The following is a 20,775-nucleotide window of genomic DNA, read 5'->3' as shown; positions in this document are numbered from 1 at the left end:
TGAAGCTACTTGAGAAAAGGACTATAAGTCCTTGCTAAATGCTGCTCCAACCTCCTTGAACAGAGGAGGTGCCCAGTTTTACATGTTGAATGGGTAAGTGAGTATTTGTAATTGCCAGACAATCTTTTAAATTAATTTTAGTAGGTAATTTGTATATAATTTTACATGATCTTTTTTGTTGGGACTATGCATTTCTCATAGGTTTTCCCAGTCACATTATATTTTCCCATGATTTCTCATTACTAAGACAATTCTTTTACTTTCAGGTTCTCTCAGTCACACTAACTCCACATCTATGAGCCCATCACCAGCTGTGACCACAGGAAAATCCACAGACAGTCACTCCAACTACATTGAGGCTCCAGTCAGTGTTCCAAGGACACTTGCCTCCCCACTGAGTGCCATTGGGTCTCCTTTGAATGCTCTGGGTTCTTCATATCGAGTCATTACATCAGCCATAGGACCTCACTCCTTATCCCTGGCTACTTCTCCAGGTGTCAACATGGTTGGTCCAGCCAGTTCTCAGGTAGGTGTTGAGTTCTGTCTATGGACTTTCTCACTGTTTTTTATGTCTCCCACTAACCAACTTCACTGTTGTTGTTCATTCTGTGTCTGTTATCTTCAGGGTGGGAGCAGTCTATTAAGTCTCAAGAATTGGGATAAGTAAGCTAGAGATGTAAGGAAAGGAATTGAGTAAAATTAACGAGAAAAATTGAAACTTACATAATAGCATTTAGTTTTTTTAACTATATTTTCCAGGAATATATTTTAATTATCCTGTAACCTCATCAGTTTGAGAGTTTCTTCCAATCATGCAAATCATAACTGATGCACATTTGACTATCCTGTGAGACCCTTTTTCAGGCTTTCCCAAAAGTTTGCCACCAGAGGGTTCATCCCTTTTTAACATTCTCCTCATAGAATCTCTTATTTATTTCAAAATTTGGATCAATTGCTGACTTCTCCATCATCTTTCCTAATTTCCTAGATGTTGTTTAGTTGACTATCACTTATTAAGTGCCTAATATGTGCCAGGCACTGTACTGAGTCTGAGGATGCAGAGAAAGGCAAAAAATTGCCCTTGCTCTCAAGGAGTTTATGGTCTAAGAGGGGAGATGACATTCAAATAATTATATACAACCAAATAATGGGGATTGATTTCAAGGGGAAGACACTAAGACTAATGAAGTCTGAGAAAGATTTCTTACAAATAGTAAGACTTTAGATGAGACTTGAAGGAAGTCAGGGAAGTAAGAAACAGAAACAAAGAGGAAGATGTTAGTGCCTTACCTCCCACCAAAAAAAGTCCTTTATTTATTTTGTACATGCATATCTCCATACATACATACCCACACATTTAGAAATATACATACATGTTTAATCTAGATAAAATTCCTTACTGTTTCTGGGAAGGGGGAAGGAAAGGAGGGAGGAAGAAAATTTGGATCTTTTACCTTGAGAAAACCTATGTGGAAAATTGTTATTACATGTAATTGGTAAAATACATGTACACACAAAGACATATTTCTGTATACAGAGACACAAATATCTATGTATACATGTGTCACATATTTTGTTGCTGTTCAGTCATTCAGTCATGTCTGACTCTTCATGATCCCATTTAAGGTTTTCTTGGCAAAGATACCAGAGTGGTTTGCCATTTCCTTCTCTACCTTATTTTATAGATGAAGAAACTGAGGCAAACAGGGTTAAATGATGTGGCAGTTTAAAGAGTTGAAGATATAAATTGTTATAATTAAAATTGTTGATGTCATAAACTGTAGTGAGTTAAAATGGTGGAAGATATAAATTATGATAGATATAAGAGTGGGTGAGTAAATTTGACTGCAGAAAATATGTTTCACTACAGTGTCTTGGTTTTAAATCAAATATAAGGTGGTCGCCAAGGAAATATTCCCAATTATGAATATACTCAAGTCAACTGGGTTTTATAGAGAATTTAATTTATAATACAATGAGGAATTAAAGAAAAGAGAGAAAGAGAGAAAAAGGAAATAAGTATGAAGGGTCTTAAGCCAACATGGCCTAGACCTGAGTCTTAAGAGAGAGAGATCAGTCAGTCAGTCTTTTATCACTCACCACAAGGTCTGTCTAAGCAAGGATTCTAGTGACACCAGGCCAGCTCCATCTCAGCTGACTTCACCAGAGAGAGTTCCAGCCAGAGTCCTCCTCAAAGAGCCTTTCAGCCAGAGACTGTTTCAAAGGGCCTCTCTCAAGAGCCTCCAGAGGGACAGAGTCCCCTCAGAGGAGCTCCAGCAAGACCTCCTTAGAGATTGTCCTCCAAGAGCTTCCCTTCTCCAGAGCCTCCTTAAAGATCTTCCTCAAAAGGATTGTCATAAGAGATTTCTTCTCAAGAGATTTTCTCTCCAAAAGGATTTGTCTTCAAGAGATTCTGCTTTTTCTTATATAGGGGTTTTTCTCCTATGTCACCTCCCCTAAGTTTTTCCATCTACCAATCACAGTAGACGTTTTCCAAAGGACAGCCCATTCTGAATTCACTGCTGGGTCGACTAATCCCTTTAGTATGTTTGAACCAGAAAAACTTCTGAATAAGTTTTCACCTCTTTGCTCCTGGCAAGTTTACAAGTTGCCTGACCTTTAATAGGTACTTAGCACCCCATTGTATTAATTCTAAAAATAGGCATGGCTTAAAGAACTTTTTGCCTCATTATAAGTATGGGTTAAAGTACTTTCATTGTTTAGCAAGGGGTTTTCTCCCCTAAAGCAGTCTTAAGTATGGGTGGAGCAGAGGTCCTCCCATTTCTGATCCAAGTAGAGTTCTCACTGTCAAAATGGGGAATGTTCCCAGTAGGGAATTGTTCCAATGGAGAATTCCCCAATGTGGAAATTTTTAACATTCACAAGTCTGAGAAATTTCAAGATTTACAATGACTTGCCCTGGTCTTCCTGACTTTGGCACTCTATCCACTGTACTATCTAGCTACCTATGTAAAACATACACATATACATTATAAATATAAATTATATGTGGGGACATAATAATATAGGTCTTGGACCTGTGATTTCATTGGCAAACTCCCAGTTCTTATATCAATGCAAGTTAGCATCTTCACTGCATCTTATAGACTTAGAGACTTTCTTAAAGCACTGGTAGTTTAAGTGAGTTCCCTATGGTCACACCACCACCATGTGTCAGAGATGGGACATTCACTAATGAGGTTATCTAAGTACCAAAGTAACAACTCACATTAAAATGATGCTTTAAGGTTATAAAGCATATTCTTATGTGTGATATCATCTCTCTCTCTCTCTCTCTCTCTCTCTCTCTCTCTCTCTCTCTCTCTCTCTCTCTCTCTCTCCATAATCCAAGGACATGGGCAGAAGGATTATCATTTTATTTTACAGTTGAGGAAAATGAGGCACAGAGAAATGAAGGAACTTACCCAGGGTCACCCAACTAATAAATACTAGAGCTGTCCCTCTAACCCAGATCTTTGTGCCTTCTCCCTGACTCATTTTTCTGTACCATCTTGGTTCAATTTTGTGCTTTGCACACATTCCCCTGAGATTCTTTGAGATAAAGAGGGGATGCACAAATAGAGTTTGATGAGGATTCTTGAGCTGTCCTAGAAGCACCTGGTTCTCTAACAGTGTTTGTAGGCTGGGGGAAGTGTGCTTGAGCCCTTTCCCCCAGCACTTAGGCTGCACCCCCAAAGCAACCAGCAGCGTGACTGCTGAGGCAGATCTGAGCGGTTGTGACGAGCTCACAGCTTCAAAAAGCAGGCTTCAGTTGGACTTCCTCTAATGAAACCAGACAGCCAGGTGCTGGGGGGACCTAGAAACCAGGCAGCTAATGGATTTGGGCTCAAGTGATTGTCTCAAATCTCATTCATCGTTGCTCTTAACAAACAAAAACCTCAATGCAAATACTGTATATTGATGGAGGGTGCAGCACCACGCCTTGCCCTGTGTCAAACCCCCAATCTATGTTGTTTTAGGCAAGTACAGACAGAGGAGAAGTGTTTTGTGCTTTGAAAAACTGGAAACACTCAGAACACAGCCTGGTTCTTCAAAGATTCTTCTCTATTGAGCATCCTTCTCTGGATGGAGAACTGCTGGAGAGTCAGTTTAGTCACTTGTGATCTTGAATTAATTATTGAGCTTTTGTTGCATTATTTTTAAATTGCATTTATTTTTTTAATTTATTTTTTCATATATTTTTTAATTTGGTCAATTTCAAACATTATTCCTCGGTTACAAAAATCATATTCTATTCCCCCCACCCCACCCTGGCGCAATTCCACTGGATATTACAAGTGACCTTAATCAGAACCTATTTCCATGTTGTTGAGGTTTGCACTAGAATGTTCATTTAAGGTCTACATCCCCAATCATATCCTCCTTGACCCATGGAATCAAGCAGTTGTTTTTCTTCGGTGTTTCTACTCCCACAGTTTTTCCTCTGAATTTGAATAGTGTTCTTTCACATAGATCCCTCCGGGTTGCATTATATTTTAAATAAAGGGGTTGAGAAGTAGCATGATGAAGCTGATAAAATTCCAACTGTATAGTCAAGAAGATCTGGGTTAAAATTCTCAGACATGTACTAGCTATGTGACCCTGGGCAAGTCATTAAACAACTTTGGGTCTTAGCTTTTCCATCTGTAAAACAGAAGGAGGTATCCAATGACCTTTAAGTTCCATCAGTCTCTAAACCTGTGATTCTATGTTTGTAGAATCTTCTGACTCATATTTTTTGGTAGATTCCCCCACATTAGAGGTCTTCAAGAAGAGGCTATACTAGTTACTGGTCACTATCTGTTGGGTTATGTTATAGTGTGGATTCCCCTATTTCCAACTCTCCAATTCTTATTCCCCATCTAAAAATATTAAAGTTGGAGATTAATTATTCTTCCTGAGAAGTAGTATTCACCAACTGCATTTATTAAGTGTTCTATTATGTTCTTGCCACTATTAGGTCCTGGTAATATAAATCTTTCATGACCAGAAAGCTGTTTATTTTACCCCTTTAGTAGGTCTGAAACTGCTCTTTTCCCTTCAATTCTATATTTTCCCCTGTATTTTCCTTAATATTTTAGATGTTCCTCCAAGTGAATTTGGTTTTAACTTTTACCTAATTCTATAAAGTATACCTTTGACAGATATATTGCTACAAGTTAACCTTGGTAGTATTTTAATTTTTATTAATAAGTTGGCAGGTCATTTGCTTTTGGCTGCTCTGCCTTGCCTCCAGCCTCCTTCAGTCTGATACTCAATGCCTCCATGCTACCTTCTCGCTTTACTGTTCCATACTCTATTTGGATCTGCCTCTAATAATTTTTTTCCTATTCCTGCTTTCCTTTCTTCTTCATCAAAACTTACCTTGCATCTTGGTCTTCCTGGCCCTTGTTTCCTACAAATGGCATGATGGAGGCAATTATTAACTCATCTTCTTCTTGACATTTTAATTGAGAGTTGCTAAAGAGGATATTTTAAACCAAAGAAGTGATTCAAACAGTGGGAATTTCCAGTGACACAGGAATAGATCTCTAGTTGAAAGGCTGAGCCTTCTGTTATCCTTCAAACCATTCTACGTAGGTTACTGCCTTCTTGGTCTTGGTAGAGAGTTGTCCCTGTTTTGGGTCTTCTCCCATTGCTCCTGAATAGTCTTATTTCCCTTGCTTTTCGGTTTCTGAAGGCCATTGGATGTGCTTCCTCAGTCATTAACAGCTAGAGTACTAGCAGTTGTAATAGTGGATGTGACCATATAGAGATCCAGAATGCAGCTTCAAGGACTCCTAAAATTGGTCTGGGAAAGATGTGGAGCTTTCAGAATTGCAATAGCCCAGTGTCTTAAACCAGGTTAAGTCCCAAATTGACTTACAAGAAGAGAAGGTTCTTGTATGGTTTTGAAACAGAAACCTCATCCTCAAGGAAGGGAGGAGAAGTAGAGGGCAGGACAAAAGAGTGAGAAGAAAATCTTAGCAGCACTTCAGCTAGATATTCCTACACTTTCTCTTTCCCCCTTCTCCATTATCCTCAATTTCCCATGCCTTTGCTCTTACTCAGTAACTTCATCCCCTCTTGTCATGACACATACATTTCAGGGTCCAAATACTATTTACAAGGTGTTCAGTTTGTCTGATCCATGTGTGAAATGCTGTTTTCCATTCATCTCCCCAGCAAGTGCATATTAGACTTTATATCCCCTTCAGGTCTAGTTTTGGGAAATGTCACAACTTCTATTCTTCTAAAATTCATTATCAGCAGTAAGAGGTACCATTCAATAACTATGATCATGGTAGGATCTCTCTCTATAGACTTCATCCCTGGTTTTTTAATTTCACAAAGAGCTACTAGTGCCTCTGGGAAGTGGCATGGAAGTCAAAATGGCCATTTGGTGGAAATAGAACACAAAAAACAAAAAGAACTATTTATCAAATCTACTAGTCCAACGCCCTCATTTTATAGGTAAAGATGGTTTGAGCCCTTGGGCTGGTCAGTGTTACAACTGTGTTACTAGTACCAAAGTCTCTAGTACTAACTTGATATTCCATTATCCTAGAAATTCTGAGCTTCTTGGCTCCAATTTAATTGAATGGACTCAGGAGTATAATATCAACTTCCCATGCACTGGACACCTCTAAGAAATTCTGGTATTCCCCAGAGAACACTGTCCAGCTGATGATGGAAGATAACTGCCTAGCCTATGGACAATACCTCTCAAGTCCTGGGAGTGAGCCAAGCTGAAAGTGATTTGCCTTACATTCCAAGAAATCTGTGGCCATCTCTCCCACCTATCTTCCTATGGCAACAAAAAATTAGGATGAAGATGACTTGCTGGTGACTTCCTAGCCCTCCTGCAGAAGTGATATTTTTTAAAATCTTCATTGCTTTAGGGAGTTTACAAGGGTAATTCTTTTATCTATTAAGTTAACACACAGGACAAAGAATTAGTAGTGGCTCCATGCTGCCTTAATACAGAGGACTCGATGATTGAGATCTTTCATATTCAAAGACTGGAAGAGATGGCAGACCAGTCCAAGCCCTATGAAAAGAAATAAAAAGATAGGAATTCTATTACTTGTGGTCCTGTCTATTCATTTGTCTCATGCTTTAATCATCTCTCAATTAGGACCAATTGGCTCAATAGTAGCCTTCCTGTCAATAGCCTAGGTAAAAATTGTTTCTGCAACCACCTAGCCCATTTCATTTGGGGGCTGGCAGGGAACAGACCAAAAATGGTTGCATTAAGTTCTACCGTGTGATTCCAGATGATATAATTAAGGTAAGGTGTCCAGGAATTATCAAACTTGGTGCTATCAGCATGTGTCTGAAGCTGATCCTCAATTCTAAAGATTCCACTTAATTCATGTTGGCAGAGATATGGCTAGTTTCCTTTTCAAGGATTTACCCTTAATTTATTTCTAAGACCCTTTATAAGTTATTCCCTGGTTGCAAGCTAAATCTTAACTCATTGTCCAGAAAGTGTTAGAGTTGCTAATAATCAAGGCCAGTCCCTGTCTAAGATCCTGAATCATCCTTTGATTTTCAGACCAAGTCTTCAGAAAAGCTTTCTTTGAATTTGAAGACAAAATTCTCAGTCATTCAGAAGTACCCCTGTCCCTTTTAATTATGTCAATTATTGACTGATCCAAATAATTAGGAAATTGGCAAGGCAACTTTGTTTTGGTCATTGGGAAAATTGTTGGAGAGTGGTGGTGGTGTAGAATAGATCCAGGAATACTGACAGCTTGTTTGTTAAGCCAAAAACTCTTTCAGTTTTACACCAGCTCTTCCAAAGCTACTATTTATGAAATTTCTCAAGATCTTGCTTAATTGACTTGCCTAAAAAAGGAAATCTGTTAGGGATCAAATGATGGGTTTGAAAGCAAGACAGAGAGAAAAGAAAAGCATCAAGGTAAGTTGGCAAATATTTATTAAACATTCACTTTATGCCAGGCATTGTGCTCAGTGCTGGTTATACAAAAATAAGCAAAAGAAAGTTCCTATCCTCAAGGAACTTACAATCTAATGGGGGAGATAACAAAATATGTACAAACAAGTTGAGTTGCACATAGACACACATACAATAAATGGGAAATAAATAAGAGAAGGATCTCTTATCTCTGTATGAGAAACAGAGAAATCAGCAAATAGAACTCGAAGATTAAGATTGTAGATCTAGAGCTGAGAGGGCCATATAGTTCACTCTCTCATTGACAGATTGGGGAACTGAGCCAATTGGAAGCAAAGTGGCTTTCCCAAGGCCACAAAAATAGGAAATTCTGGGATAAGATTTGAATCTAACTCCAGAGATTTTTCTTTTGGATAGGGGAGCTATCTTAACTAGGAGACTAAACTTGCATGCCCAGGGTTTATATGACCAGTAGCCTAATGGTTATGAACACCTTAGGGCTCTGCCAAATCTTTGCTTCTCTGTGTAATTGGACCTGAGTACCTCATAATTTTAAGATAATCACATGCACAAAATCTTAACTTGCATTCCCAAGGCTATATATAATATAAGTAGTTTACCCTTCTCCCTCAAAAATGTCTGAACAAAAATATTTGGTAAATAATTAATAGTGCTGTCCAATTTGCAATAGTAATATTTAAGCCATTAAAGAAAACTTTTGCAGAACCTTAAAACCACTTTAGTAGCATATATTTACATGCATCAACATCATAGTTAGAAATTATTCTTATCTGTTCAATGAAGCAGGTTGGGTAGGACCTCTATCCCTGAAGGAGTAGCTTAGAGATCTGTCCTCAGCCCTGTGTTCTTTAACACTTTTATCAGACTTCAGTAAAGGCACAGATGGCATGCTCATCAAATTTGCAGATGCAACAAAGCTAAGGGGGATAGCTAACACACTGGATGACAGAATGAGAATCCAAAAGCATCTTGACAGGCTAGGGGTTTGGGCTAAATCCAATAAGATGAATTTTAATGGGGATAAATGTAAATTTCTAAAATTGGATTCCAAAAAATCAGCTTCAAGTATACCAGATGGAGGAGGCATGGTTAGACAGCCGATCATTCGAAAAAAAATTAAGGAGATTTAGTGGACTGCAAAGTCAATATAAGTTATCTTGATGATATTGCTGCCAAAAAAGCTAATTCAAGTTTAGATAAAGTATCTACAATGAGGGAAATGATAGTCTTCTTGTATTCTGTCTGGCAAGACCATCTGGTATATTAGGCTCAGTTCTAGGGACTATATTATTGGAAGCAGTTTGATAATCTGGAAGGTATCCAGAGAAGGACAACCTAGAATGGTAAAGAACTATGAGATTTTATGTCACGTGAACATTAATGGAAGGATCTGGGAATGTTTAGCCCAGAAAATTGAAGACTTGGAGAACAGAGTCTGGAATGTGATAGCTCACAAAGATGACTTTATAAGTACAAGATTGGGAGAAATGATTAGAAAATAATGGGTCTGAAAAAAGGTCGAGAAGTTTTAGTGGACTGTAAGCTCAAGATGAGTCAACAGTCTTGTTGATATGACAACCAAAGAAAGCTAATATGATCTGAGACTCAGATCAAGTTAGGTTCTGGACTCCATAGTTTAGGAAGAATACTGAAAAACTAGTGAACATTCAGAGAACAACTGGTTCATTAAAAGGTCTTGAGATCATGCCCTTTAAGTATCAGTTGGAAGAAGTAGAGATATTTAAAATGGAGAAGAAAAAAAACTTTAGAGGAGGTAATGGCTATATTCAACTGTTAGAAAGACTCAAATATGGAAGGAACATTAGACATTCTATTCACCCCCAGAGGAGAAAACTGGAAGTATCACTTGGAAATTGCAAAGTGGCAAATTTAGATTTAGTGTAAGGAAAAAAATTTTCATCATTAGAGCTATCTAAAAGAGGAATATGAAGGCTTAGGAGGCTGTATGTTCTCCTTTACTAGAAGTTTTCAAGTGAAGACTAGATAATCACTTGTCAAGTATATTGTCATAGGAATTTTTATCCAGGTATGTATTGGACTAGAAGTCCAATGAGGTAATTTCCAAATATGAAATGCCATAATTTTGTGATTGCTTCATAAATCTTTTCTCCCAAAGTATTGTCTTTGACTAAATAGTTTTCACTTCCATGTAAGATTTTTTATGTTCTTTTTAAAAAACTGAGTTCCAAATTTTCTCCCTCCCCCCTCCATTCCATTCTCCTTGAGAAGGCAATTTGATATAGATCATACATGTACAGTCATGTAAAACACATGTCCATATTAACCATGTTGCAAAAGATAGACCAAAAACCCAAAACATAATAAAAAGAAAGTTAAAAAGGTATGCTTTGATCTGCATACAGACTGCATCAGTTGTTTTTCTGGAGGTGGGTAGCATTTGTCGTCTTAGTCCTTCATAATTATCTTGGATCATTGTATTGGTCAGAAAAGCAAAATCATTCTTAATCATTGTACAATACTGATGCTACTGCATATAAAGCTATCCTGATTATGCTTGCTTAAGTGAAGCATTATTATTATTAGTTCATATAAGTCTTCCTAGCTGTTTTTGAAAGCATTCTGTTTGTCATTTCTTTTTTAAAATTTTATTTAGTTGATTAATTTAGAGCATTTCCCCAGGATTACAAAAATCATGCTTTCTGTCCCCTCTCCTCAACTCCCTCCCATATCCAACGCACAATTCTTATACCACAATAGTATTCCATCAATATCAAATACTACAATTTGTTCAGCTATTATGTAACCGATGAGCACCCCTTCAGTGTTTTCAATTCTTTGCTACAATAGAAAGAGATACTATAAATACTTTTGTACAGATAGATTATTTCCCTTTTTCTGTGAAATCTTTGGGATACAGAGCTAGCAGTGGTATGATTGAACCAAAAGATATGCATAGATTTATAATCTTTTGTACATTGTTTCAAATTGTTCTCCAGAATAGGGGTCAGTTTACAACTCCACCAACAGTGTATTAGTGTCCTGACCAGTGACCCACACTTCTTCCAATACTTGTCATTTTCCTTTTCTGCCATATTAGTCAATTTGATAGATGAGAGTTCAAACTTGAGTTATTTTAATTTGCATTTCTCTAATCAATAGTGATATAGAGCATTTTTTCATATGAATATAAATAGCTTTGATTCCTTCTTCTGAAAATTGCCTGTTCACATCCTTTAAGATTTATCATCTAGGGACCAACTCATATTCTTGTAACTTTGGCTCAGTTATATGTGTGAAAAGTAAGACCCTTATCAAAGAAACTTGTAAAAATGTCCCCCTATTTCCTGCTTTCCTTCTCATCTTAGCGGCACTAGGGTGTTTTTTTTTTGGTGCAATTTAAAAAATTGAATGTAATTAAAATTATGCATTCTACATTCTTAATGTCCTTTATCTCTTGTTTGGTCATAATTTCTTCTCTTATCCATAGATCTGACAATTACATTTTTTCATACTCTCTTAATTTGCTTATGACATCGCCCTTTATGTATAAATCATGTGCCCAATTTGATCTTATTTTGACATACAATGTGAGATTCTGGTCTCTATTCCATTTCTGCCAATCTGCTTTCCAGTTTCCCCAGCATTTTTTTTTGGTCAGATAGTGAGTTTTTATCCTTCAAAATGCTTGAATTTTTTATTCTTATCAAATGCTAGATTACTTTGGTCATTTACTATTGTGTTTTATGTACCTAATCTATTCTACTGCTCCACCATTATATTTCTTAGTCAGTACCAAATTGTATTGATTATTACCACTTTGTAATATATTTGAAAACCTGGTATTTCTAGGTCCCATTCTTCACATTTATTTTTTTTTATTGATTCTCTTGATACTTTTGACCTTTTGTTCTTCCAGATGAATTCTATTATTATTTTTTCTAGCTCAATAAAGTAAGTTTTGGTAGTTTGGTATGACATTGAATAAGTAAATTCATTTAGTTGGAATTATCATTTTTATTATTTTGGCTTGGTCTTACCCATGAAAAATTAATATTCCTCTAATTGTATAGATCTGAATTTGTGAAAAGTGTTTTGTAATTGTGTTCATATAGTTCCTGGATTTGATTTGGTATTTTATATTGTCAACAGTTATTTTAAGTGGATTTTCTCTTTCAAACTCTTGCTGATGAACTTTTAAAAATGTATAGAAATGCTGATGATTTATGTGTATTTATTTCATATCCTGAAACTCTGCTGAAGTTAACTTCTTCAATTAGTTTTTAGTTGATTTCCTAGAATTCTGTAAGTATACTAGCCTATCATCCACAAACAGTGATAGTTTTGTTTCTTCATTGCTTATTCTGATTCCTTCAATTTCTTTAGCTAGCATTTCTAGTCCAATATTGAATCAAAGTTTTGATAATGGACATCTGATCTTGTTGGAAGGCTTCTAGCTTATCCACATTACAGATAATACTTGCTGATGACTTTAGACAGATACTACTTATTATTTTAATGAAAGCTCCATTTAAGCATATGCTTTCAATTTTTTTTTAAACAGGAAAGAAAGTTGTATTTTGCCAAAAGTTTCTTCTAAATCTATTGAGATAAATAGATGATTTTTGTTGTTTTTCTTGTCTATTTGGTAAATTATGATGATAGTTTTCCTAATACTGAACCAGCCCTGCATTCTTTATATATATATATATATATCCCACCTGGTCATAATGAATGATCTTTGTGATATGTTGCTATTTGTAGCTATTATTGTATTTAACATTTTTGCCTTAGTATTCATTAGTTGGTTTCTTTTTCTGCTTAACTTCTTTCCAGGTTTAGGTATGAGCAATATACTTGTGCCAAAAAAAAAGTGTAATAGGATTCCTTTGCCTATTTTCCCAATAATTTATATAATATTAGAATTAATTGCTCTTTAAATGTTTGGTAGAATTCATTTGTGAAACCATCTGGTTTGGAGAATTTTTCTTAGGGAAATCCTTTATGGCTTGTTCAATTTCTTTTTTCTAAGATAGGATTATTTAAGAATTCTATTTCCTCTTCTGTTAATCTGGGTAATTCATATTTTTGTAAATACTCATTTTAGATTATTAGATTTATTGGCATATAATTAGGCAAATTAACTGATGGTTTACATATTTTTGGTTCCCCCTGCATAAAACCAGATCCCAATTTTATTTATTAATTCAATAGTTGTTTTCTTTCTGTTTTATTAATATCTCCTCTGATTTTTTAGGATTTCCAGTTTGATGTTAATTTAGAATTCCTTTTCTATTTTTTTTTAGCTAACTATCCAATTCTTCTATCTGCTCTTCCTCTTTTTTATTGATGTAAGCATTTAGAGATAAATTTCCCCTAAGTACTTTTCAGCTGCATCCCATAAATTTTACTTTGTTGTCGCATTATTGTCATTCTTTTTAATAGCATTATTTATTATATCTATTTGTTATTTGATTCATACATTCTTTGGGATTAGATTCTTTATTTTCCAATTATTTTAAAATCTATATTTCCACAGTTCTTTGTTTAATGCAATTTTCATTACAGTCTGAAAAGAATGTATTTACTGTTTGTGGTTTTTTTTTTTTGCATTTGGTTGTGAGAATTTTATACTTTAATACATGGTTAATTTTTGGAAGGTTATTGGTTCAGCTGAGAAAAAAAAAAGATATATTCCTTTCTATTCTCTTTCAGTTTTATCCAGAAGTCTGTCATATATAATTTTTCTAAGTTTCTATTTACCAATTTCTTTGTTACTTATTTTATGGTTATACTTTTCCTAGGTTTGAGAGAAGAAAGTTGAGATCCTCATGAGTATAGTTTTATTGTCTCTTTCCTCCTGTAACTCATTTAACTTTTTCTTTAAGAATTTAGGTGCTATGACATTTGGTGCATATATGTTTAGTAATGATATGCTTAGTAGTGACATTATTTCATTGTCTATGGTACCTTTTAGGATAGTGAAGTTTCCCTGCCTACATTTTTGCTTTTGCTTTTTCTGAGATCATGACTGATACTCTTGCTTTTTTTAAAACTTCCTTTGAAGCATCATAGATTCTGCTACAGCCCTTAATTTTACTTTGTGTGTGCCTCTTTGTTTCAAGTGTATTTCTTATAAACAACATACTATTGTATTCTAGTTTTGAATGTATTCTGCTATATGCTTCCATTTTATGGGTGAGTTCATACTATTCACATTCATAGCTTTTATTTCTTTGTATTTTCTTCCATACAATTTTCTCCCCATTAATTCTTTTCCCTTTTTTAAAACTCTGTCTCTTCTCAAAGTCTGTTTTGTTTCTGAACACTGCCTCCCTTAAACTGCCCTCTCTTCTATCAGCCACTCCTCCTCTTATCTCTTTTCATTCCCACTTCCCTGTAGGGTAAGGTAGATTTCTATTCCCCAAAAGAATATGTGTGTTATTCTCTTTTGCAACCAATTCTGATGAGAATAAGGTTCAAGTACTGCCTGAAAAACACCCCCTTTCCATTTCCCCCTCCACTGTAAAAAGCTCTTCCTTCCTTTTATGGAAGATAATTTTACCCATTCTTTCTTTCCCTTTCCTCTCCTCCCATTGCATCCATCTTTCTCACCCTTTAAATTTATTATTTTTAGAAATAATTCCAACATGGCAAACTCACACCTGTGCCCTGTGTCTATGTATATTTCTTCTAATTGCCCTAATAATGATAAAGTTCTCATGAATTGTTTATAATCAAAAATCCAATATCAATGTATGAAGTTTTACCTTATAGAATACCTTATGATTTCTTTTTCATGTTTACCTTTTTGTGTTTCTCTTTATTTTTGTATTTGAAAGTTACATTCTCTATTCAGCTGTGATCTCTTTATCAGGAATGTTAAAAGTTCTCTATTTCATAGCCATTTTTTATTCTGAAGAATTATACTCAGTTTTGGGGGTTATGTTATTCTTGTTGTAATCCCATTTCCTTAACCTTCCAGATTATCATGTTACAAGTACTCTGATTATTTAATGAGGAAGGTGCTAAATCTTGTGTGATACTAACTTGAACTATACAATATTTGAATTGTTAATTTTTGACTGAAATATTTTCTTATTGACCTGGGAGCTCTAGAATTTGGCTAAATATTTCTGGGAATTTTAATTTTGGCATATTTCTTAGGAAGTGATTGATGGATTCTTTCAATTTCCATTTTACTCTCGGTTTCTAGAGTATCAGGGAAGTTTTCCACAACAATTTCTAGAAATATTATGTCTAAGTTTTCTTTTCATCATAGTTTTTAGATATTCAAATAATTCTTAAATTATGTCTCTTCAACCTCTTTTCCAGGTTAGTTGTTTTTTTAATGAGATATTTTTCTCTTTTTTCATTTATTTTAACATTTTGCTACTTGATGTTTAATAGAATCATTTTTTCCACTTGCCCAATTCTAAATCTTAAGGAAATATTTTTTTTACACCTTAAAATTTTTTTTGCTAGTTCTATTTTTAAAGGAATTCTTTTCAGTCGATTTTTGTGCCTCTTTTACTATTTGGCTACTTCTGTTTACAAGGTAATAGTCCAGTTATTTTTTTAAAATGCCTTTCACTAAGCTGTTGGCTCTCTTTTCATAACTTCTTGAATAAATCTTATTTATTTTTTCAATTTTTCCTTTACCTCTCTTATTTGATTTTAGAAATCCTTTTTGACCTCTTCCAGGAAATCCTGTTGGATTTATGGCCAAATCACACTTTTTTTCCCTTTGAAGCTTTGCTAGTAGCTGTTCTAACAGCTGTTCTTTTAAATTTCTGCCTTGATCTTCTACATGGCATAGTAACTTCTTATGATGAGGTTTTTTTAAAAAAAATATTTGCTCATTTTCCTAGTCTATTTCTTAACTTTTAGCTTCATGTTAAAGTTGGGTTCTGCTGTTAGTGTGGAGGTAGCACCACACTGAATTCTAGGTTTTTCATGCACTTTTCATGCCATTTTTTCAGAACTAGCTATAGAGATCTGTAAATTTTTAGTGTTTCCAAGGTGGTATGATCTAAGGAGAGATGTGGTCATTACCTCTATTCTGGTATTTTCCCAGGGAGGGACTTTGTTTCCCTGTAGCCACAAGTGTGAATGCTCCACATAGTCCTGGATCTATGACCAGGTCCTCTGCTTTCCTGTCTCTGCAAGCACTAGTGCTCCTTTCTACCTTAAAACTGAAACCAGGGCCCCTGATCTCTTGGGAGAGACCACAAACACTTTTCTTTATTCTGGAATTATAGTTCCCCGAGTCCACAAATGGCAGTGCTCCTCTTTACCCTCAAACTGTGAACAGTAACTTCATATTGGTAATCTAATAGAGTCTTGAACCCAATATCAGCAAAGGATCCCCTGTAATCTCATTCTCACCAGTTGTCCAACTCCCTTACTTGTCTCTGGACTGAAAGCTCTTGATGCTGTCATTGTCATTGCCATAGCCATAGACTCCTTCTAGGTTCCATGTTAGCTTTACCACCATTCTGGCCCCAACCACCAGCTGGTAAGATGGACCTTTCTTGTTGACTTCCTAAATTGTTTTTGCCAAGAGAATTGTTTCACTCTGACTTTTTGTTGACTCTGTCACTCCATAATTTGATTGGAGGCATTATTTTAATGCTGTTTATGGGGAACCTGGGAGAATTCAGGAGAGTTATTGCCTCTACTCCCATCTATATATCATTTAGAATTTTATAAGAATATAAAGTGATGGCTTTTCTTCTTATTCTCAGATACTTTTTTCCAACCAAGGTAATTTTGTAAATACAAAAATATGGGTTTTTCATAAATTGCTAAATCCTTTTTCTTCAATTCAGTTTGAAATACCATGGATGAGATCTAGTGGAGAGAATGTTGACTTTGGAGTCAGGGAAACTGGGTCAGCACCCACCTCTAAAACATATTAACTACATGACAATAGCCAATTCATTTAGCCTTCCTGGGCCTCAGTTTCTTTATTTATAAAATTAGGGGCTTGGACTAAAAGACTTCTGACCTCTCTTCCATACCTAGATTACTAGCTGTGTTACCCTGGGCTATTTAACTTCTGGCTACTCCAATTTCTTCATCTGTAAAATTGGGATTATAAATAATAGCTACCTCATTGGGCTGTTATAAAGATAAAAAGAAGATAATATTTGTAAAGCTCTTTGTAATCCTTAAAGTATTATATAATTACTATTACTATTACTATTACTGGGGCTGTTGTTGTTATATATATTAATAGTTTTATTTATTTCCCTGAAAGGTGTTAGTAAGGTTGTTGCCTGGTATTCTGTTGATTTGTTATTATTATTTTGAAAATCCTTACCCACTGTCTTAGAATGGATATGAAATATTGGTTCCAAAGCAGAAGGGTTAGGCAATTGAGGTTGTGTCTTGTCCTGGCTCAAATAGCTAGGAAATGTCTGACCTCCTGATTCTAGGTGCTCTATTTACTGTGCTACCCCTAGTTTGTTATTGACAGAAACTTCTTTACCCATCCTCAAAAGCATGTTTTGGATGACTAAGACAACATTCGCAGCCTTGGATATTTTTTGGAGCCTCACACCTCTTGATAGCCTTAGTACATTTGATGAGCAGACAGTATATCAGTCACTGAACTACAGATAATAATGAAGAGAACACATGACCTAAGTGAGAACTCTAGGGGTTTTACCTTAGTTCAACATAGCAGGAAACTTTTCCTCCCATTTAATTTCTTATGGAAGAGCAACTAGATAGAGATGGCCAGGGCTGGAGATGGGAGGGACTGGGTTCAAATCTGGATTCAGATACTTCCCAGCTGTGTGACCCCAGGCAGGTCACTTAATCCCCATTGCCTGCCCCTTACTGCACTTCTGCCTTGGAACCAATACTTATTATCAATTAGATGACAGAGGATAGGAGTTTAAAAATATTTTCTTATGGTAAAATGAGGAAATATGGTATAAGGGGGAGATCTATGACCCCTTTTTCCTGGGGCTCCAAGAAGCTATAGCATGCACAAGGGCCACACTTCAGTAAAATCATCGTGGCAGATGGACTAAACCAGATTAAGAAACCAATAGACCTCAAACCCATTGGTGAGTTGGGGGAGAGTGTCTACCCCAAGCATTTGCCCATTCCTAATGGAATGGTTAGACATTGGTTAGACAACATAGACTCCAAGGCCATCCACTGCATCTCAGACCATCACCAGTTATCTTGACTTTCTTCTTGCCACTAGACTTCAATGATTCTGGAAGAATGAGACTGATGACTTTGTGCAACTTTGCCTCACTTCAATCCAATTCCCATGCAAGTTGAAACACTACCTTGTGAATATCATTAGTCCTTTTAAAAAATTAAGGATGAACAAAAACAATAGCTAGCTTTTTAAGTAGCTCATTAGGGTTTGCAAAGAGTTTTACAAATGTTATTTCATTTTATCCTCACAACAATCCAGGGAGGCAAATGCTATTATTATCTTCATTTCATAGATGAAGAAACTGAGGCAACCAGAGGTTAAGTGACTTGCCTAGGGTCTCATGGCTATTGAGCATCTGAGGAAAGATCTGAATTCAGGTCTTCCTGACTTGAGGTTCAACTCTTTATCTATTGTACTACCTAGAAGACCCATCATCTGATTTAAAAAAAATCAAATCTAAATTTATCCCTATTAAAATTCTTCTTTTCGGATTTAGCCCAAACTTCTAGTCTGTAATTATACTTTTGGATTCTCATTCTGTCATCCAATGTGTTCTAACTGAAAATGAATCCTTTCTACAAAACCCCTAGTAAGTGGCCACCCAAATCTTTGCTTACTCACTATCTCTTAAGGCAGTTTCTATTGGTTCCATGTTTATCCCATGTGGGAAAGGATATGGAGGGCCATATGTGAGGAAGAGAAGATGGGGTGACATATGAAGATGAGATCAAGCTCTATGTTTCAGTAATAAGAAGACCAATTTGGTCAGAGCATGATGGAGCATGATATGTAGTATGGGTAGAAACACAGATTGAAATCAAAGGTTTTCTCTTATAATCAGAGAGATGCAAATCAAAACAACTCTGAGGTATCACCTCACACCTAGCAGATTGGTAAGTAATGAATGTTGGAGGGGATGTGGCAAAGTTGGGACATTAATTCATTGCTGGTGGAGTTGTGAATTGATCCGACCATTCTGGAGGGCAATTTGGAACTATGTCCAAAGGGGGCTAAAAGACTGTCTGCCCTTTGATCCAGCCACAGCACTGCTGGGTTTGTACCCCAAAGAGATAATAAGGAAAAAGACATGTACAAGAATATTCATAGCTGCTCTCTTTGTGGTGGTCAAAAATTGGAAAACGAGGGGATGCCCTTCAATTGAGGAATGGCTGAACAAATTGTGGTATATGTTGGTGATGGAATACTATTGTGCTAAAAGGAATAATAAAGTAGAGGAATTCCATGGAGACTGGAACAACCTCCAGGAATTGATGCAGAGTGAAAGGAGCAGAACCAGGAAAACATTTTACACAGAGACTGATACACTGTGATACAATAGAATGTAATGGACTTCTCCATTAGTGGCAATGCAGTGATCCTGAACAACTTGGAGTGATCTATGAAAAACACCACTATTCACATTCAGAGGAAAAACTGTGGGAGTGAAAACACCAAAGAAAAAAAATTTCTTGATTACATGGGTCGAGGGAGATACGATTGGATATGTAGACTCTGAATGAACATCCTAGTGCAAATACCAAAAATATGGGAATGGATTCTAGTCAAGGACACATGTAATGCCTAGTGGAATTGTGCATCAACTATGAGAGGGGAGGGGAGGCAAGAGGGGAAGGAGGAAAAAAAATGATTTTTGTAACCAGGGAATAATGTTCGGAATTAACCAAATTAAAAAAAAGATATTAAAAAAAGAAATAAAAGGTTTTACATGCCAATAGAGGAGTATATATTTAATCCTAGGGGTAATAGGGAGCAAGTCATCAGGTCATAGACAGATCTAGATGTGATGCCCACCAGCCAAGAGAATGTCTTCATCCTGGCTCAAGCTAAAATAGTGGAGAATATTGCTAGAGATCTGAGATTCTGAGCCCAAGAAGAGAAGAGGAAAACTTTTCATAGGAAGGACTTGGACAATTAGATAGAAGCTGTGTCTTGAAGTAGTGAGCACTTAATGAATGGAATTATCCTTTTTAGGGTGAGATTATCCATTGGCTCTCTGTGGATACAATGGTTTCTCCTTCTCTTCTTTTTCATTGTAGTAATTTGAGATTGCAATATCAGGAATTTATTCTTGAGAGAATACTCTCTTATACATGCCCATTTCCTTTTTAGTGTCTTTCATCTTGGACCCCATCATGTATCAGAGAGATAGGAGCCCTCTGGTAGACCATCTGAGATTGACATATGCAATTTAACACTTCTTTTGGTGATTGGAATGAGATAATAGAGGGAATGACTATTATATTTACAGATAACACTTGTCTCTTTTTCTTAATTCTTTTAACCTTCTCCTAAAATACAAAATTTGGGTCAACTGTATCTCACATTCCCCTCTTTATCTAGAAATATAACATGACATGATCCCATCCTTTCAAAGTTCCCATAGGTTTTACTTTCAAATCATTTTTTTCTTTTTTATGCAGAATAATGATTATTTCTCTCCTTTTTATACAGAATAACACTTTTCCTTATTTTCTCTACTTTATGAAAGGTAAACCTATGAGATAGAGAAAGTTAAGGATTTGTTAGATAGCTTTCTTTTAATGGAGCTCACTAGAAAGTAGATGTTTGAATAGTTCAAGTTTTCTAACTCAACTGCATCCTGCCTTTGTGCTAATTATTTTAACTGTATAAAGAATTTCCATTCATTTTTTATATCTCAACAGCAGTCTGT

At 35.9% G+C, this 20,775-nt stretch overlaps 1 protein-coding gene across 1 annotated transcript in view; it reads left to right on the top strand.

Moving 5' to 3' along the window:
- Positions 1-20,775, top strand: part of RXRG (retinoid X receptor gamma) — a 102,880-nt gene that overhangs the window by 37,580 nt on the left and 44,525 nt on the right. Inside the window, exon 2 of the mRNA XM_007480684.3 lies at positions 267-526. Within this exon, the coding sequence (XP_007480746.1) occupies positions 267-526 (260 nt within the window). The remainder of the gene's footprint in view (positions 1-266; positions 527-20,775) is intronic.

The sequence above is a fragment of the Monodelphis domestica genome, chromosome 2, assembly GCF_027887165.1.
Source record: "Monodelphis domestica isolate mMonDom1 chromosome 2, mMonDom1.pri, whole genome shotgun sequence".
In the NCBI taxonomy this organism is placed as follows: domain Eukaryota; kingdom Metazoa; phylum Chordata; class Mammalia; order Didelphimorphia; family Didelphidae; genus Monodelphis; species Monodelphis domestica.
The sequence above is the reverse complement of the archived record's forward strand: the minus strand, read 5'-3'. Positions and strand labels throughout refer to the sequence as shown.